The 25865-nt window shown below is 43.3% G+C and overlaps 1 protein-coding gene across 1 annotated transcript in view; it reads left to right on the forward strand.

Annotated features, from left to right (window-relative positions):
- Positions 1-3411: 3411 nt before the first annotated feature.
- The window catches only part of LOC127028961 (uncharacterized), a 32783-nt gene continuing 10329 nt past the window's right edge, over positions 3412-25865 (forward strand). The window contains 12 exon segments of the mRNA XM_050914639.1: positions 3412-3589; positions 5710-5849; positions 9054-9159; positions 9162-9191; positions 9352-9439; positions 12021-12226; positions 13883-14041; positions 22051-22131; positions 22134-22172; positions 22490-23038; positions 23200-23882; positions 24678-24786. Of these exon segments, the coding sequence (XP_050770596.1) occupies positions 3412-3589; positions 5710-5849; positions 9054-9159; positions 9162-9191; positions 9352-9439; positions 12021-12226; positions 13883-14041; positions 22051-22131; positions 22134-22172; positions 22490-23038; positions 23200-23882; positions 24678-24786 (2368 nt within the window).

A 25865-nucleotide genomic window follows, 5' to 3' on the forward strand; every position in this document is an offset into this window, starting at 1 on the left:
CAGAAACACTGAGGCAAGACAGGCACTGTCTGTCAGATGGGGATAGTGTGAAACCAGAACAGAGTTAGGAGATAAAAATCTAAGGTCTCTTAGGGTAGAGGCGCACAGTAATTTTGTCATCTGTTTTAGGGAAATTACCTTGCAATAGCTTTCCTCAAAATTACCAAAGCAGAGGGTCAAAAGCTAGAAATGCTTCCTTGTATACGTGCAATTTGTTTCTGCAATTTTTGTGCCAAAGAATGCAGTAGTGTTTCCAGTAGTATAAAAGATATTCCATTCAGAATTGAGAAATAAAAACTACAGCCCACAAAACACAATTTAAGCTTTAAATAAGTGTAGAGGCAAGCAGCAAGCAAGATGTCACTATTATAGGAAAGAAACACAGTTCAAAGGTGTAACAGCACCAAAGTTGTAGGAAACACCATGGGAAGCATTTCAGCACTACATTGTTTGGTACATGGCACCATAAAACACAGGAAGAATTATCATTCATGTAGGAAAATTAGGTTTTACTTGGAAACATTAGGACTGATAAGGTTTAATCTTTCTAAATGTCTCTGCCCCTTGTTCTAAACATTAGTGAACTACCTGCCTTGAGAGTAAACCTGGTGTAAGGACTCACACAGCTAGTTCTTATTTTGTTGCACAAAGGGGTATAGCCTGTTTTGTATTTGTTTTTGATTCTCATAGTCACCTTGCATCTGTTAACAGTAAATAGCTGCCTGTGATGGGTCTTTTCCAGTCCACATATTTTCATCTTGCAGATTTGGACAATGAATTGATATGCTACAAAGAATTAAATGAGGATCTAACCTGTACCTGGCTGCCAGTACCCAGTGCTCCAAATACTATTAATTATACCATATTCTTAAAATGGTAAGTCTAAAAGTCATTTCAGAAAATGAAAAGCTGTCATTGCTGTTCAGCATGATTCCTACCTGCCCAAGTTTTGTTCCAATGTATTTCATCACATTGTAGGTTGTTACACAATACTGGTCAAAATCTTTCCTCACATCTCAATACCTATTGATTTGGTAAGAGCTGCACCTTCTAAAGCGCAAGGAGGATGAAAGATTGGCAAGCATACACAGTGCCAAGCAGAAACTTAGGTTAAGCAGGCAAAGCCTACTGTCTAATTTGAGGAAGAGTGGCTTACCACTTCCTAGGCTCATGAGGGATGATTGGCAAGCTCCTTAGGACCAGAATGGGAGAACCTTGGCAGTAGTAACTGCAAGTACCTGTCTCTTCCACAGATTCATTCAACTTTGACCAGCCTGAGACCCCCAGTTTTAAAGAAAAGGTAATAGAGCAACTGTGTAAGTTAGTAGCTACGTTACAGAGAAAGGAAATCAGCTCTTTAAACCAGTAGTTTTCTTCACTACCCACTGGAGAACATGGGAATGATTTTGCAACAACCCTTCCTCCCCCAGTAAATCATACTTATCTGAGAAACAATGATTCCTTCTTTATATAATTTGCAAGAGTCATTATACATCTTTCCATGCTTCCAACACATCTGTTTAAAACACTATTGCCAAAGATCATCTTAATCAATTACATTTATTTGCATCTATTGACTTGCATTGAATACTCAACACTAATGCATTCAAAGCAAAAAAAAACCAAACCACAACTGTTTTTTATTGTACATTATATGTTATACCATGTATCCAAGGAGATGTCAGATGTGGCACATAAGAAAAATAGATTTTTAAGTATTTTGTTGCAATTCTGAATTATCAAGTATTGGTTTAATAGATGGAATGAACTTGTAGGGTTAATCTCAAACTGATACCTTAAAATATGGGTATTTTCAGTTGCTCCTTTTTTTGAGAAAGCTAAAACAAAGCAGCCAGGTAAAATGTAGATAGGCAGATTAAATCAACATTTGCCCATTGGTTTGTTTAAAAAAAAAAAAAAAGCGCAGCCGGTTGCTGCCTCAGTACCTGCATTACAAAAGGGATTTTCTTCATTTTATATCTACATATTTGGGATCTCCCATGAGATTAAGGGTATGTTTAGAAAGAGAGAACTGAGATCAGAAGACACGATCTTTGCCATGAGGCCATGTCATGGGGTACACAGGGTACAACACTGTATGCTGTTGGCAAATTCTGATACTCGTTGCTGATTATTTTGCCACATAACACACCACTCTGCATTAAAAAAAAAAAAAAAAAAAAGAGCTGTGGTTAGGAGCATCTCCTAAAGCTAAGGAAATGTCACTACACTGGGAAATTCCCCAGGGTGATCTTCTGCACATTGCAGAGGAGCAAAACAACCACCTCAGGGCTGTGGTTCCTCCCCCCATCACCTTCAATATTTTCCCACTGGAGGTAGCAGCAGGTGCCGACTTGCAATAAGCACCAAACCCCACTGCATTTACTGTCTTGCCTCTTGGGTCTTCCAGGAGCCCTGATTTCTTGGAAGGGGAGAAGCACCTGTGAAATGGCTCTGCTTCTATAGAGATGCTATCAGCTGAAGCATTTGTAAGCTAGTCACTCTTAGAGTCCCCAGCCAAACTTAGACTGCGCTGTTCCTAAGTGTGGTGGGTTGACCCTGGCTGGACACCAGGTACCCACCAAGCTGCTCTATCACTCCCCCTCCTCAGCTGGACAGGGGGAGAAAAATATGATGAAAGGCTCGTGGGTGGAGATAAGGACAGGGAGAGATCATTCACCAATTACCATCACGGGCAAAACAGACTCGACTTGGGGAAATTAATTTATTACCAGTCAAATCAGAGTAGGATAATGAGAAATAAAACCAAATCTTAAAACACCTTCCCCCCACCCCTCCCTTCTTCCCGGGCTCAACTTTACTCCTGGATTCTCTACCTCCTCCCCCGAGCGGCACAGGGGGACGGGGAATGGGGGTTTGGGTCAGTTCATCACACATTGTCTCTGCTGCTCCTTCCTCCTCACACTCTTCCCCTGCTCCAGCATGGGGTCCCTCCCATGGGAGACAGTCCTTCACGAACTTCTCCAGTGTGGGTCCTTCCCATGGGCTACAGTCCTTCACGAACTGCTCCAGCATGGGTCCCTTCCATGGAGTGCAGTCCTTCAGGAACAGACTGCTCCAGTGTGGGTCCCCCACGGGGTCACAAGTCCTGCCAGCAAACCTGCTCCAGCATGGGCTCCTCTCTCCATGGGGTCACAGGTCCTGCCAGGAGCCTGCTCCAGTGCAGGCTCTCCATGGGATCACAGCTTCCTTCAGGCACATCCACCTGCTCTCCTGGATAGAGGGAAACTTGCCGGTATTATCCTGAATGATGTGGAATCCCTGAGGTGCGGTATCCCACTGGACGAGGTGCACAAGGTGTTCAAGTCAAGATGGGAATCGCCAGGAACATTCAAGGGCCTGGGTGCTTTCAAGACCATTGGTCAGGCTGACAACTCAGCATTTGAAGCCATGATCACGGCGAAAGAAGTCTCTAAAAACATCGAAGAGATGAGTAAGAACGCAGCACCAGGACCAGATGGGCTAAGTTTGAGGGATCTTATTAAGATAGATCCTCACTCTACCCAATTAATGGAACTTTTCAATCTATGGCTGGTATCTGGTACCATACCAGACATGGTAAAAGAACGTCAGACTGTGTTAATATCAAAATCTGCTTTACCAGAGCGCCAGAATGACATCAATAATTGGCGACCAACTACCATCGGATTGACCATCTTGAGGTTATTCTCAAGGATTTTAACAGCAAGGTTGACTAAGGCATGTCCCATTAATCCACAGCAAAGGGGGTTTATAAGGTCATCAGGACGTGCAGAAAATTTGAAATTATTACAGCTTCTAATTTGAAATGCAAAGAAGGAACATCGACCCCTGGGGGTAGTCTTCGTTGACTTAGCCAAAGCCTTTGACACTGTGAGCCATTCTCACATCATTGCAGCTCTGAAACAGAAGGGGGTGGACAATCATATTATTACCCTGATTACGAATTTATATCATAACATCAATACCTGTATTGACATGAAGAATGAACAGTCAGATCCCATTGGGATTTGGATCGGTGTAAAACAGGGTGATCCAATGTCTCCAATTTTATTTAACTTATCTGTGGACGCCCTACTGTGTAAATTGGAGGAGGAAGGAAGTGGATTCCAACACTGTTCAAAACATATAACAGCTATGGCTTTTGCAGACAACTTGGTACTGCTGAGTGGATCATGGGAAGGAATGCAGAAAAATATTGAAATTTTAGAGGTCTTTGTGAACTAACGGGCCTCAAGACACAAGGGCAGAAGTGCCATGGCTTTTACATTCAGCCTACGAGAGATTCATATACAATCAATGACTGTCCTCTGTGGACAATTAATGGCACCCCCCTCTATGATTGAACCTGGTAGCTCTGAAAAGTATCTGGGCCTACATATAGACCCATGGACTGGAATATCAAAACCAGAACTACTAGAAAAAATAGAGGGATGGTTACAACGGATTGGGAGGTCTTCTTTGAAGCCATTTCAGAAAGTTGACATCTTGAAAGGGTATACTATTCCACAACTGCTCCAGCGTGGGTCCCCCACGGGGTCACAAGTCCTGCCAGCAAACATGCTCCAGCGTGGGCTCCTCTCTCCACGGGGCCACAGGTCCTGCCAGGAGCCTGCTCCAGCGCGGGCTTCCCATGGGGTCACAGCCTCCTTCAGGGCACATCCACCTGCTCTAGCATGGGGTCCTCCATAGGCTGCAGGTGGATATCTGCTCCACCGTGGACCTCCATGGGCTGTAGGGGGACAGCCTGCCTCACCATGGTCTTCACCAGGGGCTGCAGGGGAATCTCTGCTCCAGCACCTGGAGCACCTCCTCCCCCTCCTTCTTCACTGACCTTGGTGTCTGCAGAGTTGTTTCTCTCACATAGTCTCACTCCTCTCTCCCAGCTGCTGTTACACAGCAATTTTTCCCCCTTCTTAAATATGTTATCACAGAGGCGCTACCACTGTTGCTGATTGGCTCAGCCTTGGTCAGCGGCGGGTCCGTCTTGGAGCTGGCTGGCACTGGCTCTATCGGACATGGGGGAAGCTTCTAGGAGCTTCTCACAAAAGCCACCCCTGTAGCCCCCCCGCTACCAAAACCTTGCCACGCAAACCCAATACAATGATACTCCTTGTACCCACAATTTTCTTTGTTCCTTGATAAATGAGTCTTGGAAAAGCCACCTGCTATTAATTTGTTAATCCATGATCGGTGTTCCAAGCTCATATGCATCAATGCTCACCATGTCACTCTTCCTTTGGGGGTTTCCAGAGAACAGAATGGAACTAGAGAAGTTCTTGGCCCAGTTACAGCTTAGGCCTTTACCTCCTTTGGAGCCTGAACCAAACTACCACTAGTTTGGTCAAGAAGTCGAGTGCATCCATCACAGAAGCCATTAAGAAATTCTGGAAATTTTTCTACAATTCACAATTATAGGTACTCTTGACGTTTTGATTTTGCCTTTCAGACTCACTCAGAATAGCACCTGCTTAGAAAAAGGGTCTTCCTGAAATCAGTAGAAGCATTCACAAAAGAAAGGCAAGAGGAACAACCCTATTCTGTTGATACCATAAAGATTTAGCAATTATCTCCAGTCTTTTTGAAGTCTTTCAGTGTTCAGTATTCTGAGCCAAGTCTTTTATTTTTTATAAAACACACCTGACAGATAATTACCAAAGCTTTCCTGCTTCTCTTGTATTTATAAGATCTGCATGTTCCCCATTTTAGGGAAGTGCTTGACACCATCTAACATAAATGCTCATCAGATCATAAACCAATTGATAATAAAATGGGACCTGCCTGCAACTCCTACACAATATGAGCTGAGATACAGAGAGGCACTCACAGAATCCACTCTGTGGACGCTGGTAAGTACTTCCAGATGACAATTGCTTGAGAACATGAGGTGCCTTACTATCAGCTCAGCAGTACATAGCACATATGGCAAGATGTAAACAGGATGCTACTGAAGAGCATACATAACACGGATAGCAAGGAGGCACAGCATGCAGACAATTTGTAGACAAATCTCACAAAGGTTTCTTGGTTTTGTTCTGACAGATCCTAAGCTGTTTGAGAGAGAAAGATTAATAGTTTTATACAGAAAAAACAACAGTATGTCAGCTGGTTCATTAACCAGTCAATGAGACACTACAACCATCAGCAATGCAAAAGCTGAAGAGGATATCAGAAATGCCATACAAACTTAAGTCCTGATTACACTTTAAGTGATGGACCATATTACTCTTTTTGCTGGCATCATTAAATTTTCAAACTGATTAGAGATCAGGTTGCTGTGATTTTTAAGGTAACAATTCATACCTTACACATTTTTGTTTTGCATCAGTTTTCCAGATTTCCTTCTTTGACAAAAAGGGAAATAATTTCTCTGTGATACAAGATCAATTCTAGTTGCATTTTAGGATGTGCAACAGTGAGAATACGGTGCAGCAAGAGGACGTTATCTAAAACTAAAAGGACTAAGAAAAAGAGGGAAAAACAGTCATAATTTCAGTAAAATCTGCATGCAGCAGCAAAGGCTGCTTATCCTGCCCCTTGCCATTCAGTATATCATGCAAGGGCTTCGCCAGCAGGCATGCACACATACATGATTTGTATCACTGAGTCCCTGAAATTGTCTGTTTAGCAAGCTCTGTTATCTGTAGTTGGATGAGGAATATGTGTTTATCAGGCAGAACAGGATCCCAAGAAGAAAACAGTCTAAAATGCAACTGTTCCCACTTCTTGGGCATGTCTGCTCTCTTAGGAGTCTCTTCACTTCTTTTATACCACCAGAATATCCTGTGCTCTTCCCTTTATATCAGAAGACCTATGATATTTTTTCCATTTCCTTTGTAGCTGGCTGCCACTTTGTTTAGCCTCTTCAAAAGGAGCATTTTAAGAGGCCCATGTAAGAAAGTTTTCATCTCTGTACAAAGAATGTGCAAGTCTTGGAAGGGTCCCCTTGTTCATTGACACAAATCCTAGATCATTCTAGGACAGCCAGATACCCAGCCACACTCCACCCAGTAGTGCAATAGATAACCACAGGCAGACAGTCTGGTACACAGCACGTGGAAGAACAGAGTTAAGAGCAGTAAGGAAGGAGATGTGTGTACTTGTGCTGGTTTTGGCTGGGATAGAGTTAATTTTCTTCATAGCAGCTAGTATGGGGCTATGTTTTGGATTTGTGCTGGAAACAGTGCTGATAACACAGGGATGTTTTAGTTATTGCTGAGCAGTGCTTACACAGAGTCAAGGCCTTTTCTGCTTCTCACCCCACCCCACCAGCGAGGAGGCTGGGTGTGCACAAGAAGCTGGGAGGGGACACAGCTGGGACAGCTGACCCCAACTGGCCAAAGGGATATTCCAGACCATATGATGTCATGCTCAGTAATAAAAAGCTGGGGGAAAAAGGAGGAAGGGGGGACATTTGGAGTGATGGTGTTTGTCTTCCCAAGTCACCGTTATGCATGATGGAGCCCTGCTTTCCTGGAGATGGCTGAACACCTGCCTGCCCATGGGAAGCAGTGAATGAATTCCTTGTTTTGCTTTGCTTGCGTGCGCAGCTTTTACTTTACTGATTAAACTGTCTTTATCTCAACCCATGAGTTTTCTCACTTTTACTCTTCTGATTCTCTCCCCCATCCCACTGGGTGGGGGGAGTGAGTGAGTGGCTGTGTGGTGCTTAGTTGCTGGCTGGGGTTAAACTATGACAGTCCTACAGGTTCTGGAGACGGGAGATAATAGGAGATTCAAGTTAGTAATGCGAAGGACTGGAAGAGACAGCCACACTGGGTGATGAGAATGACCAAGACTACAGGTTATGAATATTCATTATCCCCCATGGCCCAGCTACTCCTGTGAACTTAGGCTGTAAACACTTCATAATCACATGCCTATAGGCTGCATTTACACATGGGACTAGAGGGAAAGGGTAAGTATGGGCATACAAGCACATAAAGCTAGCTGAGAAATAGTGAGTGTTTACCAAGAGTAGGATTAATGTACACGTAATGTAATTTAACACTTGGGTCTTACATCCATCTCACCTCACTCTTGTTCTTTAAGAGATTTGGAGTCTTTCTATGATAGTGTGTTGGGGTTTTTTTTGTGACCAAGCTAGTTTTATTAACAAAAGTATATGAAGTTAATTACAACTTTAATAAAAAAAGAAAGCATTGCAGAAAACCAAAGAGAGGAGCTGGCCACATAATAGTGTGGGATTTGGGTGGTTGGGGTTTTTGTTTTTTGTTTGTTTGTTTGTTTTTTAAGGAAATATTTAAGCAAACAAAACTTCATAGCAGACAAATGCTAAAACAAATATTTCAATCTGTGGTAGCACTTCTACCAATAACATCATAACACCTAGAATTGGTCAGACCAAAGGTCTATTTAATGAAGGATATTTTTGCTCCGATAGGGGTCAACAATGAATGTCTAGAGAAGAGTGTAAAATAGTTCAAACATATAGCAACAGTTTTCCATAGTATTTTCTCCTACAATTTTCAGCTCAGGGATTTCCTTAAGCACAGGTGGTATCTTTGCATCAAGACAATCTACATTCCCTATACAGTTACTGGAGTTCCAATGCCATCATCAGCTGCAGATGCACATTAGTTCTGTGGTGCTAAGGCACAGGCAGTCACATGTTCAGTCCAGCCATGCTCCTTACAATATCAGTCACATGGATCTATTTAGACATACTGTAGCATTTGAGAATAAGGGGATTTTTTTTTTTAATATTTCATTTGACCTTGACATTTTATTCTTCAGAATACCAGCAAGGCTCAGAGTTAAGTGATTATTTATGTCTAATTGATTTTAAAAGCAATATTTAGACCTAAACTGCTGCTTACACATCCTGAGCAAGCAGAATGAGTTTATGAAAAAAGAGGGTATTGTCTTGAAAGAATGAAGAGAAATTGGCTAAAATGTGTAGTAATTCCTGTTTGATCATAGGAACCCCAACTTCCAGCTACAGTCAGAAGACTGGTTCTTGACTGAGAAAACAGTTAATATAAGATTATGTTTTATTGCTGCCACATAAATTAAACATCATTTGTTTTTAGGTGCCTGTAGAAAGCAATGCTGTCAACATCACTGTTTCAAATTTAAATGCTACGTCTTCATACATTGCTCAGCTCAGATGCATAGCCAAGGATGGTCTCCACTGCGTGTTTGGAGTAAAGAGATTTTGGTCCCTCACATTAAGTGAAATATAATTTTGTCCTACTGGGAATAAGCATGAACGTAAAAGCCTTTCCAATTTTGTATCATATGAAATAGTATTGTCAGATACTATCGAAAATATGAAGAACAAACTGATTCATATGAGCGCATGTCTCCATCTTTTTCTATGTTTACCAGAACTCACGAACAAGCCAAGAATATCATGTAATGCAACCACAGAAATCTCTCCAGGCAGAAGTAGTATTCTTTTTAAGTGGGAGATAACATTCACTTTGAGTCTGGGTACCTTCTGTTATGTCCATGCTATTAATTCATTACTTTATAGGAAAAAATAGACTTTCTCATTGTATTGAGACTACACTGTACAAGTAAAAGGCATTGAATATTGTATTCTTGCTTCAGGATTCACTGAATTTGTATGGTGGTGTTTTAGGTGCTAGAAACTAGCAAGGAAAAACTATACCAATTTATAAACTTGAAAAATTATTAAAACAGCAGTCTCTGGGCTCAAAATCATTGACTAGAATAAAGATTCTTTCCAGCTTGCATTAAGAATTGGTGTGCCTCAAGTTTCTCTCTTAGAATTAAGCTTTCCTTGAAAGATCCTTATAAGTTTTTAGTGCATACAAGTGACACACCTTGTTTCATGTGTTCCTAAGGAGCATTCATATCCTTGAGACACCAAAATCTTTTAGAAAAGCATTTGGTAAATCTACTAATTTACTAATTCAGAAGTGCAAATACATTATAGTCAGGAAGGAAAACGAGCCTCTGGCCTAGAATAACAGCTGCATGCTTCCCATAATAACATTTAAAGTTCAAACCTACAAGTCAGAGGCATCCCCTCTTCTGCAGCAGGTGTCATTATCAGCTGACTGACTACAGTATATCAGTCAGTTTTACCAGCTGCAGTTCTCTTGATAAGAAATGGACAATTGACAATCTTGAATTTATATTCGAGGGGCCCACAGGCAATTTCAATAAGCAAGGTGTTACTAGAGTTGTTTGCGTGGAAAATAATTCTATCTAGATTCTGAGAGAAAGAGTGTCTACAAACTCCAAGAAGTTTGCTATAGGGGACATCTCTGGCAGAAAGGACAGAGTCTGGCAGAGTTTTGAAATATCAGATGATGTAGAAAGTTTTATAGTTACCCCTCACATTTTTGTTAAGGGAAAGAAAAGACAGCAGAGGAAATAGATACCTCATCTCCTGATAAGGATGAGATATCCCCCTTTTCCCTTATCTCCTGAGAAGAAAGCAAAGCTGCACAGTAAATGATTCATTTTTTAATAAAGCAATTGACTGTACATGCCAATTTAAATGTTAAGCTAAGAGAAGAAATTATTCTCCATCTAAATGCTTTAGTTAAAAATTACATAATATTAAATATAAGATCAGGGCTAGGACCTTCATTCAGGATAACACTTGTACTAGTCTATTATACTGAAAAATGTTCAAGTCCAGATGGCTTCAACAAATATTGAAGGGGCAGAGGAAAGGAGTGCACTCAATAATTAATATATTAAAGGGAGAGGAAAAAAAATAATCTTGGGCTCTGCTGCCATACTTGTTTAAGCCAATCTGAAACAAAAAAATAGTTTAAAGATGTTAGAGGCTAGCCATAGCTCCTCTGCTTTTGTCAACATTCAGTGATCCAAACTGCATAGAGGTTACTTGACAGGCACAAGATAGCTGGCTTCAGCTCTAAACATCCAACCAGGCAGTGTGTATTGCTTTCATGGCTGCAAATAACATGGGACCTCCTACAGGACTGCACAAGATAGGGCAGTGCTAGCCTTTTCCAGTCTCATTTTGCTAAGCTAAGAAAGCTAAATTCTACTAGTTTCTTCTTGTGTGATAGACCTCATATTTCACATATCCTAGGAATCATTTCTCCTACACAGAAACCTTTTCCAGTTTCAAAGCCTGGTGAGGGAACCATAACACTATTCCCCCAGCAGCTTTACCAGAGCTTCAAATAATGGCACCAATTCTTCCCTCCCTGTCCTGTGAAAGACTTCTGTTTCCATTTTAAGAGCTTCCAGCTTTAGCAGAAATTCCTCTCAACACATATGTCTTGGCCTTTTAAATTACTGAATGTCATCCTGCCTATGTTACTCCAAAAGTATCCAATTATTCATTAAGGTAACCCAATCTCCTAGCTTTGTGGTGTCTTCACACTATTAATTTTATGCCAAGAAATAACAGACAAGCTTGATATCAGAAGTAATCTTTGCAGAATTCACAGACCTTCGTGTATTGAGTTCAGTTTCTATCTAGATTGCAGCAGTTTCCATTTCTGTGCACTCATTTCCTGATCTCTCATGAAGATTAGTACAGTAAAATAACACGTGAGCCATCACCACTTAAAAATTTGGATCAATAGATATATAACATGTTCCAAAGTTGTAGTATAATTACTAGCATTTATCCTCAAAGAGATCAGATGCCTAACAGAGCCTAGTAGATGAAGATTCCCAGAGGCATATATTGCAATTAAACACCTCATTAACTTTCAAGTTCCTAATTATGAGGGGTATGTTCCAGTGAAATGTAGAGAACACTACAGCTGCTTCACTGCTGTTATTACTAATTGGATACACATAACTAAGATCCCAATTAAGCAAAACACTTAATCCTGTGCTTAAATAATCTCAATCTAAGCATGCTCTTAATTTTAAGGAAATGCTTTGCTTTATTGATTCCTAATAACCTAGTTAAAAGTGGGATTTTTATCCTTATCATTAAAGGTGACATTGTTTATATAATTTAATTCCTCTTGATTTTCTGCACAGGACATAATAACATTTATAGAATAATAATCTTTTTCCTCTTACTAGGTAACACAAAGTGAGAACATCCTTGGATATTACATTAATGTTGAAAGAATACCCAACAGATGCAGGGATTCACCAAATTGCATCATTCTAAAGGACAGAAGAGTTCTTCTAAATCTCTCCATGGCTTATTATAGAGTTAATATTTCTGCCTATAACAAAGCAGGAGAATCTCTACAAACCATCTACATTGTCCCAGATTTCTCTGCAACAGGTACTTACTTTATCATTCATTTGAGGGGTGGAGAAGTTTTATGAGCAATCTCTAGGCTACCTTTTGACAGTCTTTGGGATAGGGATAAGCATTCTCTTGAATATTCATTAGGCTTATATTTTTTGCCTAGTAAGAAACAATACTGACTCTCAAGAAAGGATTTTGATAGAAATTAACTAACAGACTAAGCAATTTAACATTCCTTGTAGCACTTCTAGTTATTTCTCTAGCTTAAGAAAACAATGTGCTAGATTTACCTATCAAAAAGGCTTATGGAGTGTACTCAAAGGTAAGTAGATGCCAGCAGTTTAAACAAAGTTCTCAGAATTATGTGCAAATCTAAGGTTTTTGAGCTTAGTAACTATTAAGAGACCTGTTACTGTCCTTTATTTCAATATTACCCCTACTGGCACGTGGGAGGAGGAATAGATAGGATGTACACATCATATTCCAATGAAGATGTAAGCTTTTGTGATGCCTAAATACACAGGTTTTTCATTTAAACAATAAAACTATTTAACAACATTTTTTATAATATAAGATAGTTTCATTTGTTATAATCTTGATATAGTTATTGCAATATTAGAAAAACCTCTCTCTTCCAAGGTAAGATTTTTTTTAAAATTAAGCTATAGCATGCACAAGTAAACAAGTGTGCAAGTACCCTTGTTGATCTCAAGACAACTGCAACTAATTGGTTTTCCAGTATTTTCTAACACACTCCCCTCATTCTGTTCTCCTTTGCCCTGCAAAGACTTAATTTGGTTTTGCTCCTTTAACTGCTTTAGCTCTCTTCTGATGAAATATATACTACCACCTCAAGCCATCTTTTGACTGATAGCTGCTTGTTTACTGAACCTCTCAGCCCATTCTTCATGGCTCTCTCCAGACACCTGTTTTAGATTTGGTTTTACTTCTATGCAGGTTCTCTGTATCTATGAATTACTGGGAAGATACTTGCATTAAGTGCATTCCCAAGATAAATTCCTTCTCAGCATGCACAATTCTTCCTTGGCTAGTACAGCCATTTTCTTTAATTCCACTTTATTATATTGGTTTTCAGATAGGAGATGAAATGGAGAATTTTGTCTGTCTGCCACAAGATCTATTTCTTATCCCAAAACGACAGGTTGTTCTTCTCCCCCCTCAGTTTCAGTTAGAATGTCTTTCCTAGTTTGATAATGTCTTTAAAAAAAGTCAAAATGTTTAAAATTCTTGCAGAAAATACAAAGTATATGAAATATTAAATTATATAGCCATAATCCATAATTAGCCCCTTCTCCTCCTCCCCCAGGTAAGCACTATCTCACAGTTGCTCTATGTATAGCAGTTAATAGCAGTTCACAGGAGGTTATTTAGCAGTGTCAGGCTTCCTCCTCTTCCTGAAGCTTGGAACAGCCATTTCCCCTTTTCTGATTATAAGAAACTAAAGATCATGAACAGCAATTAACACTGGAACTCCCAGAGACCATTGCAAAGTACTAGATGCTAAATTTCCTTTATTGACATACTAGTAAACCTTACTATATACTGGTCACCTGCAATGATAACTACTTAATGAATAATCTTAGAAAAAGAGCAAAAGAGAGAAAGCAAGCAAGAGAGGAAAAGACTGCTTTCCTGTTTATTGATCTCTAATGGTATATTTGTTCACAGACTTGCCTGGTCAAATCCATGTTAAACATCAGGGAACTAATGCGGTTGTCACCTGGACTCCAGAATACAGTCCAAAATGTTTTGTGGTTGACTGGTGCACTGGTAAAGAGGATATGCACATGAAAATAGTAACTATGGCTACTGGAAATTTCACACTAAGTAACAGCAACAACCACATCTACAAATGGAGGCACCATTTCATTTACTGGTTATTTTTTGTTGGGGAGGGAAGGATTTTCATCCTGGTTTTAAGAGCAAACTGAAGATTCAGATAAGTGCAACTTGTATCTTTGTCCAGCACTGAGACAACATCTAATTTTTAGAAGCACCAAAGCAGATAAGAGTTTTCAGTAGGATTCTTCTGGTCACAGTTGGGCAAGAAACGCAGCTAAGCTGCTGTTGCTATATGAAGTCTCTCCTTCCCCTCATTCCAGACAGACTTATACATTACTGGCTAAAAAACCCAAATAGTTTCCCTTGTCCCTAGGTAAACTTAACTTTAAATATAAACTGCTCTGTTACAGTCTCCCTTAGATTACTTTTTATCCCAATGGCTGTCCTTGTCAAAGCAAAAGTTCTCAACTCCAGTATTCTGCTTACCAAGCTAGGCATGAAGAGCTGCAGCCAGGAAGCAGTTTACAGGACAGTCATCAAAAACTGTGATTAAGATCACATAGGAGACTCTTGCAAAGGCCATTCAGGACTGGCTTTTATGTTGTCCTGGTTTCGGCTGAGACAGAGTTAACTCTCTTCTTAGTAGCTGGTACAGTGCTGGGTTTTGGATTTAGTGTGAGAATGATGTTGATAACACTCTGATGTTTTAGTTGTTGCTAAGTAGCGCTCATCTTAAGCCAAGGACTTTTCAGTTTCCCATGCTCTGCCAGCAAGCAGGTGTGCAAGAAGCTGGGAGGGAGCAGAGCCGGGGCAGCTGACCCGAACTAGCCAAAGGGGTATTCCATACCATGGAACGTCATGCCCAGTATATAAACAGGGGGGAGTTGGCCGGGCAGTGCGGATTGCGGTTCGGGAACTAACTGAGCATCGGTCAGCGGGTGGTGAGCAATTGCATTGTGCATCACTGGTTTTTTTTCCTTCCCCCCCCCTTCTTTTTGTTGCATTCCTTTTCATTACTATTATTATTATATTTCATTATTACTATTGTTAGTATTATATTTTACTTTAGTTATTAAACTGTTCTTATCTCAATCCACGAGTTTTACTTTTTTTTTCCTTTGCTTTCCTCCTCCTCACCCCACTGGGAGGGGGAGGGGGAAGCGGCTGCGTGGTGCTGAGTTGCTGACTGGGGTTAAACCACGACAGCCTTTTTGGCGCCCAACGTGGGGCAGGAAGGGTTGAGATAACGACAGATCTGACCAGAGTGTGTTAAAACAAACTTGTTATAAGTATTCATTGTATTGGTTTGATAGTTACTGGTTACAATGTGGGTTCGTTTGCTCTCAAAGTTGGCGTTCTGGTTCTTGAAATTGCGTTATGCAATGCCCTACTTGCAGTATATGCTCCCTGTTGTGCTGTTTATCATCTGTGGGAACCTGGCTAGAGTTATCATGGTGTTGTTGTTTGTAACACTGGCTTATGATATGACAGAAGTGCAGGCCATGAAACTAATCGGGTGTTTGTACTCGGCATTGTTGTCACCTCTGTACTTCGGGAGCCGCCTATGGGAGACTATTAATAATTGTACCTTTTACCTTTTCTCCCTCTGGGAACCAATCTGTGGAGGAGAGATCTCCGTACTTTGGGTGCTATCTCCTAGAGAATATTAATAATTGCACTTTCTACCTTTTCTCCTCGGGGAGCCAACCTATTGGGGAGACATCTTCCCACATCTTCCTTTTCTCTGCCAGGTTAATTGCAATAGCATTGAAGGAGTTTGTAAATTTTTAATATCCTTGGGATGTTGAACTCAGCATGGTCCTATTGCTAGGAACCAGCCTGTTCCTGAATGTGATTCAGATCTTGTCTAGGGTTAAACAACTATTTAAAAATACCACCCAGAGATCAGCTCCCACGGCTGCAGCTACTCCAACTCTGGCGACAGGCACTACGGCCACTCAAACTCTGGCGACAGGCACTGCAGCTACTCAAACCCCAGCGACAAGCAGTGTGGCTACTCAAACTCTGGCGACAGCTACTGCAGCTACTCTAATCCCTATGACAAGCACTGTGGCTACTCAAACCCCAGCAACAGGCACTGTGGCTACTCAAACCTTGGCGATGGATGATGCAGCTGAACTAGAGAACCAACCGGTGCCAATATCAATCACCCCTATACAGAAGAAGAAATATACAAAAAAATCAGTTCACTTAGCGAAGGATGAAGGTGAAGCAGGGCCATCACGAGAACAGGAGGAAGAGGCAGAACCGGAGATAATCACCCGGTCACTATCCCCGAGTGAGCTGCGAGATATGCGAAAAGACTTCAGCCATCATCCAGGCGAGCACATTATCACCTGGCTGCTCTGATGCTGGGATAATGGGGCAAGTAGCTTGGAATTAGAGGGTAAGGAGGCCAAGCAATTGGGATCCCTTTCTAGGGAAGGGGGCATTGACAAGGCGATTGGGAAAAAGACACAAGCCCTCAGCCTCTGGAGGCGACTTCTATCGGGCATGAGGGAAAGATACCCCTTCAAGGAAGATGTTATATGTCACCCAGGCAAGTGGACCACCATGGAGAAAGGTATCCAGTACCTGAGGGAATTAGCCGTGCGGGAGATGGTTTATTATGACCCAGACGATGGGCGGTTACCCACAGATCCAGATGAAGTCCAATGTGCACGACCCATGTGGCGGAAGTTTGTACGAAGCACACCATCGTCATATGCCAATGCATTGGCAGTAGTGGACTGGAAAGACGAGGAGGGACCAACAGTAGATGAATTGGCTCGCCGACTTCGGCAATATGAAGAAAGTCTCACTTCCTCCCTCGTCGCGGCTGTGGAGAAACTGCCAGACACGCTAGCTGAGAAATGGTCCCGAGAGTTCCAGTGATTTGAGGATAAGTTTAGCCGCCCACCTGTACGGACCAATATCTCAGCTATTAGGAGAAGGTATTCTTCTGGGCAAGAGAGAAGAGAGAGAAGGTATATACCACGGGGTACCCTGTGGTTTTACCTGCTTGACCACGGAGAGGATATGAGGAAGTGGGATGGAAAACCTACCTCAGTCCTAGATGCACGGGTACGGGAATTGCGAGGAAAAACAAACACAAATGAGGATTCTTCCAGGAAAATGGTTGCTTCAGACTCCAGTGAGCACTGCGAGCGGTGTGGCCGACAGAGTGGAAGGGCTGATCTTACTCCTGATCCTATGAAAAGGAATTCTAATCCATTTTTACAGAAAGTGAGTGGAGAATCCTATGACCAGTACTAGAGGGGCCCTGCCTCCAGCCAGGCGGAGGAGAGGGACAACCGGGTTTACTGGACTGTGTGGATTCGATGGCCTGGCACATCAGACCCACAGGAGTATAAGGCTCTAGTGGACACCGGTGCACAGTGTACTCTAATGCCATCAAGCTATAAAGGGACAGAACCTATTTGTATTTCTGGGGTGACAGGGGGATCCCAACAGCTAACTGTATTGGAGGCTGAAATAAGCCTCACTGGGAATGAGTGGCAAAAACACCCCATTGTGACTGGCCCAGAGGCCCCATGCGTCCTTGGCATAGACTATCTCAGGAGAGGGTATTTCAAGGACCCAAAGGGGTACCGGTGGGCCTTTGGTATAGCTGCCTTGGAGACAGAGGGAATTGAACAGTTGTCCACCTTGCCCAGTCTCTCTGAGGACCCTTCGGTTGTGGGGTTGCTGAGGGTTGAAGAACAACAGGTGCCGATCGCTACCACAAGGGTGCACTGGAGGCAATATCGCACCAACCGAGACTCCCTGATTCCCATCCATACGCTGATTCGTCAACTGGAGAGCCAAGGAGCGATCAGCAGGACTCGCTCACCCTTTAACAGCCCCATATGGCCAGTGCGAAAGTCTAATGGAGAGTGGAGACTAACAGTGGACTATCGTGGCCTGAATGAAGTCACACCACCGCTGAGTGCTGCCGTGCCAGACATGCTAGAACTTCAATATGAACTGGAGTCAAAGGCAGCCAAGTGGTACGCCACAAGTGATATCGCTAATGCATTTTTCTCAATCCCTTTGGCAGCAGAGTGCCGGCCACAGTTTGCTTTCACTTGGAGGGGCGTCCAGTACACCTGGAATCGACTGCCCCAGGGGTGGAAACACAGCCCCACCATTTGCCATGGACTGATCCAGACTGCACTGGAAAAAGGTGGAGCTCCAGAACACCTGCAGTACATTGATGACATCATCGTATGGGGCAACACAGCAGAAGAAGTTTTTGAGAAAGGGGAGAAAATAATCCAAATCCTTCTGAAAGCCGGTTTTGCCATAAAACAGAGTAAGGTGAAGGGACCCGCACAGGAGATTCAGTTTTTAGGAATAAAATGGCAAGATGGACGTCGTCAGATCCCAATGGATGTGATCAACAAAATAGCAGCTATGTCTCCACTGACTAGTAAACAGGAAACGCAAGCTTTCTTAGGTGTTGTAGGTTTTTGGAGAATGCATATTCCAAATTAGAGTCTGATTGTAAGCCCTCTCTATCAAGTGACCCGGAAGAAGAACCATTTTAAATGGGGCCCTGAGCACCAACAAGCCTTTGAACAGATTAAACGGGAGATAGTTCATGCAGTAGCCCTTGGGCCAGTCCGGGCAGGACCAGATGTTAAAAATGTGCTCTACACCGCAGCCGGGGAGAATGGCCCTACCTGGAGTCTCTGGCAGAAAGCACCTGGGGAGACCCGAGGTCGACCCCTAGGGTTTTGGAGTCGGGGATATCGAGGATCTGAGGCCCGCTATACTCCAACTGAAAAGGAGATATTAGCAGCATATGAAGGAGTTCGAGCTGCTTCAGAAGTGGTTGGTACTGAAACACAGCTCCTGTTGGCACCCCGACTGCCGGTGCTGGGCTGGATGTTCAAAGGGAAGGTCCCTTCTACACATCATGCAACTGATGCTACATGGAGTAAGTGGGTTGCACTGATCACACAATGAAGTCAAATAGGACACCCCAGTTGCCCAGGAATTTTGGAAGTGATCACGGACTGGCCAGAAGGCAAAGATGTTGGAATATCACCAGAGGAGGAGGTGACGGGTGCTGAAGAGGCCCCACTGTATAATAAACTGCCAGAAAATGAGAGGCAATATGCCCTGTTCACTGATGGGTCCTGTCGCATTGTAGGAAAGCATCGGAGGTGGAAGGCGGCTGTATGGAGTCCTATAGGACAAGTTGCAGAAACTGCAGAAGGAGAAGGTGAATCGAGTCAGTTTGCAGAGGTGAAAGCCATCCAGCTGGCTTTAGACATTGCTGAACGAGAAAAATGGCCAATACTTTATCTCTCTACTGACTCATGGATGGTGGCAAATGCTCTGTGGGGGTGGTTGCAGCAATGGAAGCGGAGTAACTGGCAACGCAGAGGGAAACCCATCTGGGCTGCCCCATCGTGGCAAGATATTGCTGCCCGGCTAGAGAACCTGGTTGTGAAAGTACGTCACGTAGATGCTCATGTACCTAAGAGCCGGGCCACTGAGGAACATCAAAACAACCAGCAGGTAGACAAGGCTGCTAGGATTGAAGTGGCTCAGGTAGATCTGGATTGGCAGCATAAGGGTGAATTATTCATGGCTCGGTGGGCCCATGACACCTCAGGCCATCAGGGAAGAGATGCAACATATAGATGGGCTCGTGACTGAGGGGTGGACCTGACCATGGACACTATCACACATGTCATCCATGAATGTGAAACATGCGCTGCAATTAAGCAAGCCAAGCAGTTAAAGCCTCTTTGGTATGGGGGACGATGGCTGAAATACAAATAATGAGAGGCCTGGCAGATTGACTATATCACACTCCCACAAACCCGCCAAGGCAAGCGCCATGTGCTTACAATGGTGGAAGCAACCACCAGATGGCTGGAAACATATCCCGTGCCCCATGCCACCGCCCGGAACACTATCCTGGGCCTTGAGAAGCAAATCTTATGGCGACACGGGACCCCAGGAAGAATTGAGTCAGACAACGGGACTCATTTCCGGAACAATCTCATAGACACCTGGGCCAAAGAGCATGGCATTGAGTGGGTGTATCACATCCCCTATCATGCACCAGCCTCTGGGAAAATCGAGCGATACAATGGACTGTTAAAGACTACATTGAGAGCAATGGGTGGTGGGACCTTCAAACATTGGGATACACATCTAGCAAAGGCCACCTGGTTAGTCAACACTAGAGGATCTGCCAATCGGGCTGGCCCTGCCCAATCAGAACTTTTACATGCTGTAGAAGAGGATAAAGTCCCTGTAGTGCACATAAAAAATATGCTAGGGAAGACAGTCTGGGTTACTCCTGCCTCAGGCAAAGGCAAACCCATTCGTGGGATTGCTTTTGCTCAAGGACCTGGGTGCACTTGGTGGGTGATGTGGAAGGACGGGGAAGTCTGATGTGTGCCTCAAGGGGATTTGATTTTAGGCGAGAACAGCCAATAGATTAAATTGTATGCTATTAATTGCTATATAACCCTGCCACTGTATGTCATCATTATTATAACTGTTATATGCTATATTAATGGTATTACAGTAAGAATTACTTAGATTAATGAAGAATGAACTTTGACAAAACAGAGTGAAGTGCAGTAGTGATGGAACCAGGACTGACTTTGGCATGCAACAATCCGACACCACACACCATCCTCCTGCTGCGCCCAATGTCACCTGCCTGCCACATCACACCGAAGCCCAATCCTGTTCTGCCGACTGAGCGGACTTTGCACCATCCCTCCTGCCCAGACAGACTGTTACAATAGATGGAGCTCAAAGTCATGGACTGAATGAACTGAACAGACATTTGATAGAGATGGCCCATAGACCACGGGAATGATATCTATATGTATATATTAAAAGACAGGAAAGGTGATGGTGATTAATTGGAAATGTATTGGAAAGTGTGGGATCTGGGCATAACGTAAATGGTATAGAATAAGGGGTGGATATTGTCCTGGTTTCGGCTGGGACAGAGTTAACTCTCTTCTTAGTAACTGGTACAGTGCTGGGTTTTGGATTTAGTGTGAGAATGATGTTGATAACACTCTGATGTTTTAGTTGTTGCTAAGTAGCGCTTATCTTAAGCCAAGGACTTTTCAGTTTCCCATGCTCTGCCAGCAAGCAGGTGTGCAAGAAGCTGGGAGGGAGCAGAGCCGGGGCAGCTGACCCGAACTAGCCAAAGGGGTATTCCATACCATGGAACGTCATGCCCAGTATATAAACAGGGGGGAGCTGGCCGGGCGGCGCGGATCGCGGTTCGGGAACTAACTGGGCATCAGTCAGCGGGTGGTAAGCAATTGCATTGTGCATCACTGTTTTTTTTTCCTTCCCCCCCCTCCTTCTTTTTGTTGCATTCCTTTTCATTACTATTATTATTATATTTCATTATTACTATTGTTAGTATTATATTTTACTTTAGTTATTAAACTGTTCTTATCTCAACCCACGAGTTTTACTTTTTTTTCCTTTGCTTTCCTCCTCCTCACCCCACTGGGAGGGGGAGGGGGAAACGGCTGCGTGGTGCTGAGTTGCTGACTGGGGTTAAACCACGACAATGTACAGTAGAGAGAATTTAACTTCAGGTTTATATAAATGAATGCACTGTTTTCCTTGGTCCTCCTGCAACATCTGCACTGCCACATTACATCTAGTTGTTTTGCTTGTTTTTAAATATGCTAGCTGAGGGGGAAGTATCTGTCCTTGAACTAAGATATCTACAGCCATTTTAGTTCCCTACTTCTTCAGCAGCTCAAGCCTTCCAGATGCAGACTATGAGCAAGTCTGGCATCTTTTAAAAATCAAACCAGTGTTATGTCTTGTTCTGCTTTTGAACTAGTGTGTATAAAGGGTCTAGAGTTGATGAGGAAGGATGCACATATTTTGCACTCAGTGTAAAGCACTGTAAATTTATACTATGCTTTGAGGCTCAGAAAGTAAGAACTATACAGAAAAGCTATAAAGTTGTTGTCCCTCCTCCTCCTCTTTTTCTTTCTCACTTATAACTTTTCAGTAAACTTTGATGTACGTTTGTTTTCCAGACAATTTTCAGCCATACAAGTTGTACAAAATAATAGTACATACATCTGATGTGTGTCAGTGTGAAAGTTTCACAAGACATGAAAAGATTTTGGAGTAACCCACTTTTACTCAGTTGAAGGAGGTATTCCTATCCTTTATATAACCTCATCCCTTATATTTCTTCTCATTTCCTATCTGCAGCAATAAAAGAAATCCTACACAAAGTTTCTTTTCCAGGTGACTTAACAGCATTCTCCAGTTAGCATTACCTTTGGTCCTAGCAGTTATGCACTGGCAGTGAATGACCTGATGTCCTGGTTTCAGCTAGGACAGAGTTAATTTTCTTCCTAGTAGCTGGTATAGTGCTGTGTTTTGGATTTAGTAGGAAAAGAATGTTGATAACACACTGATGTTTTTAGTTATTGCTAAGTAGTGTTTATACTAATGTGGGAACATTAGATACACAGGCGCAATGGCACCCTCAGATCCTTGAGCAAGTAAAGGGCATAGGCATGCAGGCTTTGTTTCGCACAGCGGAGTTAGCAGAACCAAAAGCGAGGTATACAACAATTAAGCAGGGATCCCGAGAGCCGTTTTTACAGTTCGTGGAAAAGTTGCAAGGCGCGATAGAGAAACAAGTGTTTGATACGGGTCTCCGAGCCATGCTGACTAAACAACTGGCTAGAGATAATGCCAACCCGGATTGTCAAAAAATTATTGAGGCATTGCCCGGCGATCCGTCCCTAGAGGACATGGTTACGGCGTGTGCTAAGGTTGGCTCTGTTGAACACAAAATGGCTGCACTCGCTACTGCTCTGGCTGCCCTCCATGTGAAAGATCGGAAATGCTTTGGGTGTGGAAAGATAGGACACATTAAGTCCGAATGCCCCGATAGTTTGGGACAGAAAGGGAAAATGGGAAGTCCAAACAAAAAAGGGGGAGTAGTTAGTGGCTCAGTGACGGTTACATGCAACAATTGTGGGAAGAAAGGCCATTTTGCTAAACAATGTAGGTCAAAGTATCATGTTAATGGGCAGCCACTGCAGGGAAAGGGCAGGAAGAGTGCGAAAGGGCGCACACAGATACAAATGCCCTACAGCCCTGGCAACCCCTTTGCGGGGGCAATGCAACAGCAATGCAACCCTCAACCTTATGTGACCAATTGTCAGGGAAGACCGCCGGATCAGCCGGGATGGATGTATCCACCGCCAACGCAATAACAATTTCTGATCGCCAAATTTATCGGGTGCCTTTGGATGCCTGGGGACCAATTGGTAATGGACTAAGTGCCTTATTGATAGGACGCTCAAGTAGCACACTACAAGGATTGATGGTACATGTGGGAGTGATTGATGCTGATTACACAGGTCAGATTTGTGCTATGGTGTCCACAGCAACGCCACCGGTCACCATTCCTCAGGGAACTAGACTTGCTCAACTTGTGCCTTTTGTGAGCTGTGTTCCTAGGACAGAGCAAGTTGTTCATGGAGGCAGCGGCTTTGGATCGATGGGGAAGCCATCTGTTTTTTGGTCCCAGACTGTCACAGACAAGAGGCCGCAGATGACCTGCTCGCTCGCCATGGACCATGCAGTCCCCTCTCAGATAAGTCTTTCAGGATTACTGGATACAGGGGCTGTTACCACCATTATTGCTCAACGTGATTGGCCTCCTGCTTGGCCTCTGGTGTCAAATAATATGGGAGTGATGGGCCTTGGGGGCGTTGCCATTAGTTTTATGGCTGCCAAGCCTGTCCTTGTCAGCAATCCTGAGGGCCAGAAAGCAACTGTCCGACCCTATGTGACATCAGCACCGTTGAATCTGTGGGGGAGAGATTGTCTTGGGCAGTGGGGGGTAAAAATAACAACAGATTTTCAGTAGGGGTCACTGTGTTGCAGGGCGTGGCATGACCCACACTGGCACTGACGTGGTTAACAGAGAAGCCTGTCTGGGTAGATCAGTGGCCCCTTAGTTATGAAAAACTCGCAGCCCTGCACCTGTTAGTTAAAGAGCAAGTTGACGCAGGACACATAGAAACCTCCCACAGTCCTTGGAATACCCCGGATGTTAAACAGCAGGCTGTGTTGTCTCATTCTTTTTTTCACCAGGGGTATCGAGCCCTGAAACGGCAATTTCACTTGTCAAACTCCAAGGCCCACGCCATCGTTGCTGCGTGTCCCGATTACCAGGGCCAACATGTCCCTCACTTTTATGGGACCAACCCTAGGGGGCTACAAGCTCTCCAAATATGGCAAACATGTTACCCACATGCCAGAATTTGGCCGACTAAAATGCGTTCATGTCTCTGTTGACACCTTTTCTTTGGTTGTTATTGCTACTGCTCACGCAGGAGAAGCTGCACGGGATGCTATTCGCCATTGGCAACGAGCATTTTCCGTTGCAGATGTCCCCCAGCAAGTTAAGACAGACAATGGCCCAGCTTATGTGTCTGCAAGAGTATCCTCATTCCTTCGATCCTGGGGTGTCACTCATGTGACAGGCATCCCTCATTCTCCTACTGGGCAGGCCATTGTCGAGCGTATGAATGGTGTCTTAAAGCAACTGTTGCAAAAACAAAAAGGTGGAATGACAAGGGAGTCTCCAAAAGCCCGATTGAACAAAGTAACATATGTCTTAAATTTTTTATAGGTTTCTGATGATGCTCAGGAGCCTCCAATAGCACGACATTTCGGATCCTTGACTAACACCAGTGGGGTTTCCCCTGGGGTTAAAGTCAAGGTTCGAGATCTGCAGACAGGTCAGTGGTCAGACCCCTGTGACCTACTAACTTGGGGGCAAGGATATGCTTGTGTTTCAACAGGTAACGGCCCTCGGTGGGTGCCTGCTCGTTGTGTCCGCCCTGTGCTTGGTGATTCTGCCCGCTGAAGGATGGATGGTCCCACAACCCAAGAAAAATGCATGGGTGACCTTGGCAAATGTGACCCACCAGGATACCTTGTGCCTTTCTGTTGCAAATCCTGACAACCCCTTCTCTACCTGTTTGGTGGGACTGCCTTTGGATGAGTGGCCACGTCCAACAGGACCTGGACCCTGTAATCATTCTGAACCAAGGGTCAATGTTGACAATTGGGATGGTATCTATGCACACATGCCACAAGTTACTCAGGAACCTCAGGAATTGGAACTGTTAGGATCAATTATGATGGATGCTTGTGTGGTATTCAATTACACTTATAATTCGACCAGAAAGGGACAGAATGTTAATGCAACACTGCTTGTATATAGAAATGCTACTGCTTGGTGTAATTATACTTCTCCTAACATTTCGCAGTCTTTTTCTGTGTCTGTTACATTGCCTGATGGAGTCTTTTTGATTTGTGGAGATAGAGCATGGAGCGGGCTTCCATCGAAGCTTAACAGTGGACCATGTAGCTTGGGGAGGCTTACTTTGCTTACTCCTAATCTTACCATGATTCATAATAAGAAACGAGAAAAACAACACACCCATCAGTTTACAACACAATGTGATAATCAAGTAACCTTTTGGGGACCTGGGGAAATCATAGCAACATCAGCATTAGCACCTGGGGTTGCAGCAGCAGCAGCTTTGAAAAAATTGACAAATTTGGGATGTTGGTTGAGTAAGCAAACCAATGCTACTTCCATTGCATTGAGTGATCTGTTAACTGATGTTGATAGCGTTAGGCACGCTACTTTGCAAAATAGAGCTGCAATTGATTTTTTTATTATTGGCACAAGTTCATGGATGTGAAGAGTTTGAAGGGATATGTTGTATGAATTTGATCATAGTGAATTCATACACAAAAGTATTCAACTTTTGAAAGGAGGAGTTCACAAATTACATATCGATAAGAA

This window comes from Gymnogyps californianus, unplaced genomic scaffold (assembly GCF_018139145.2).
Source record: "Gymnogyps californianus isolate 813 unplaced genomic scaffold, ASM1813914v2 HiC_scaffold_51, whole genome shotgun sequence".
Classification (NCBI taxonomy): domain Eukaryota; kingdom Metazoa; phylum Chordata; class Aves; order Accipitriformes; family Cathartidae; genus Gymnogyps; species Gymnogyps californianus.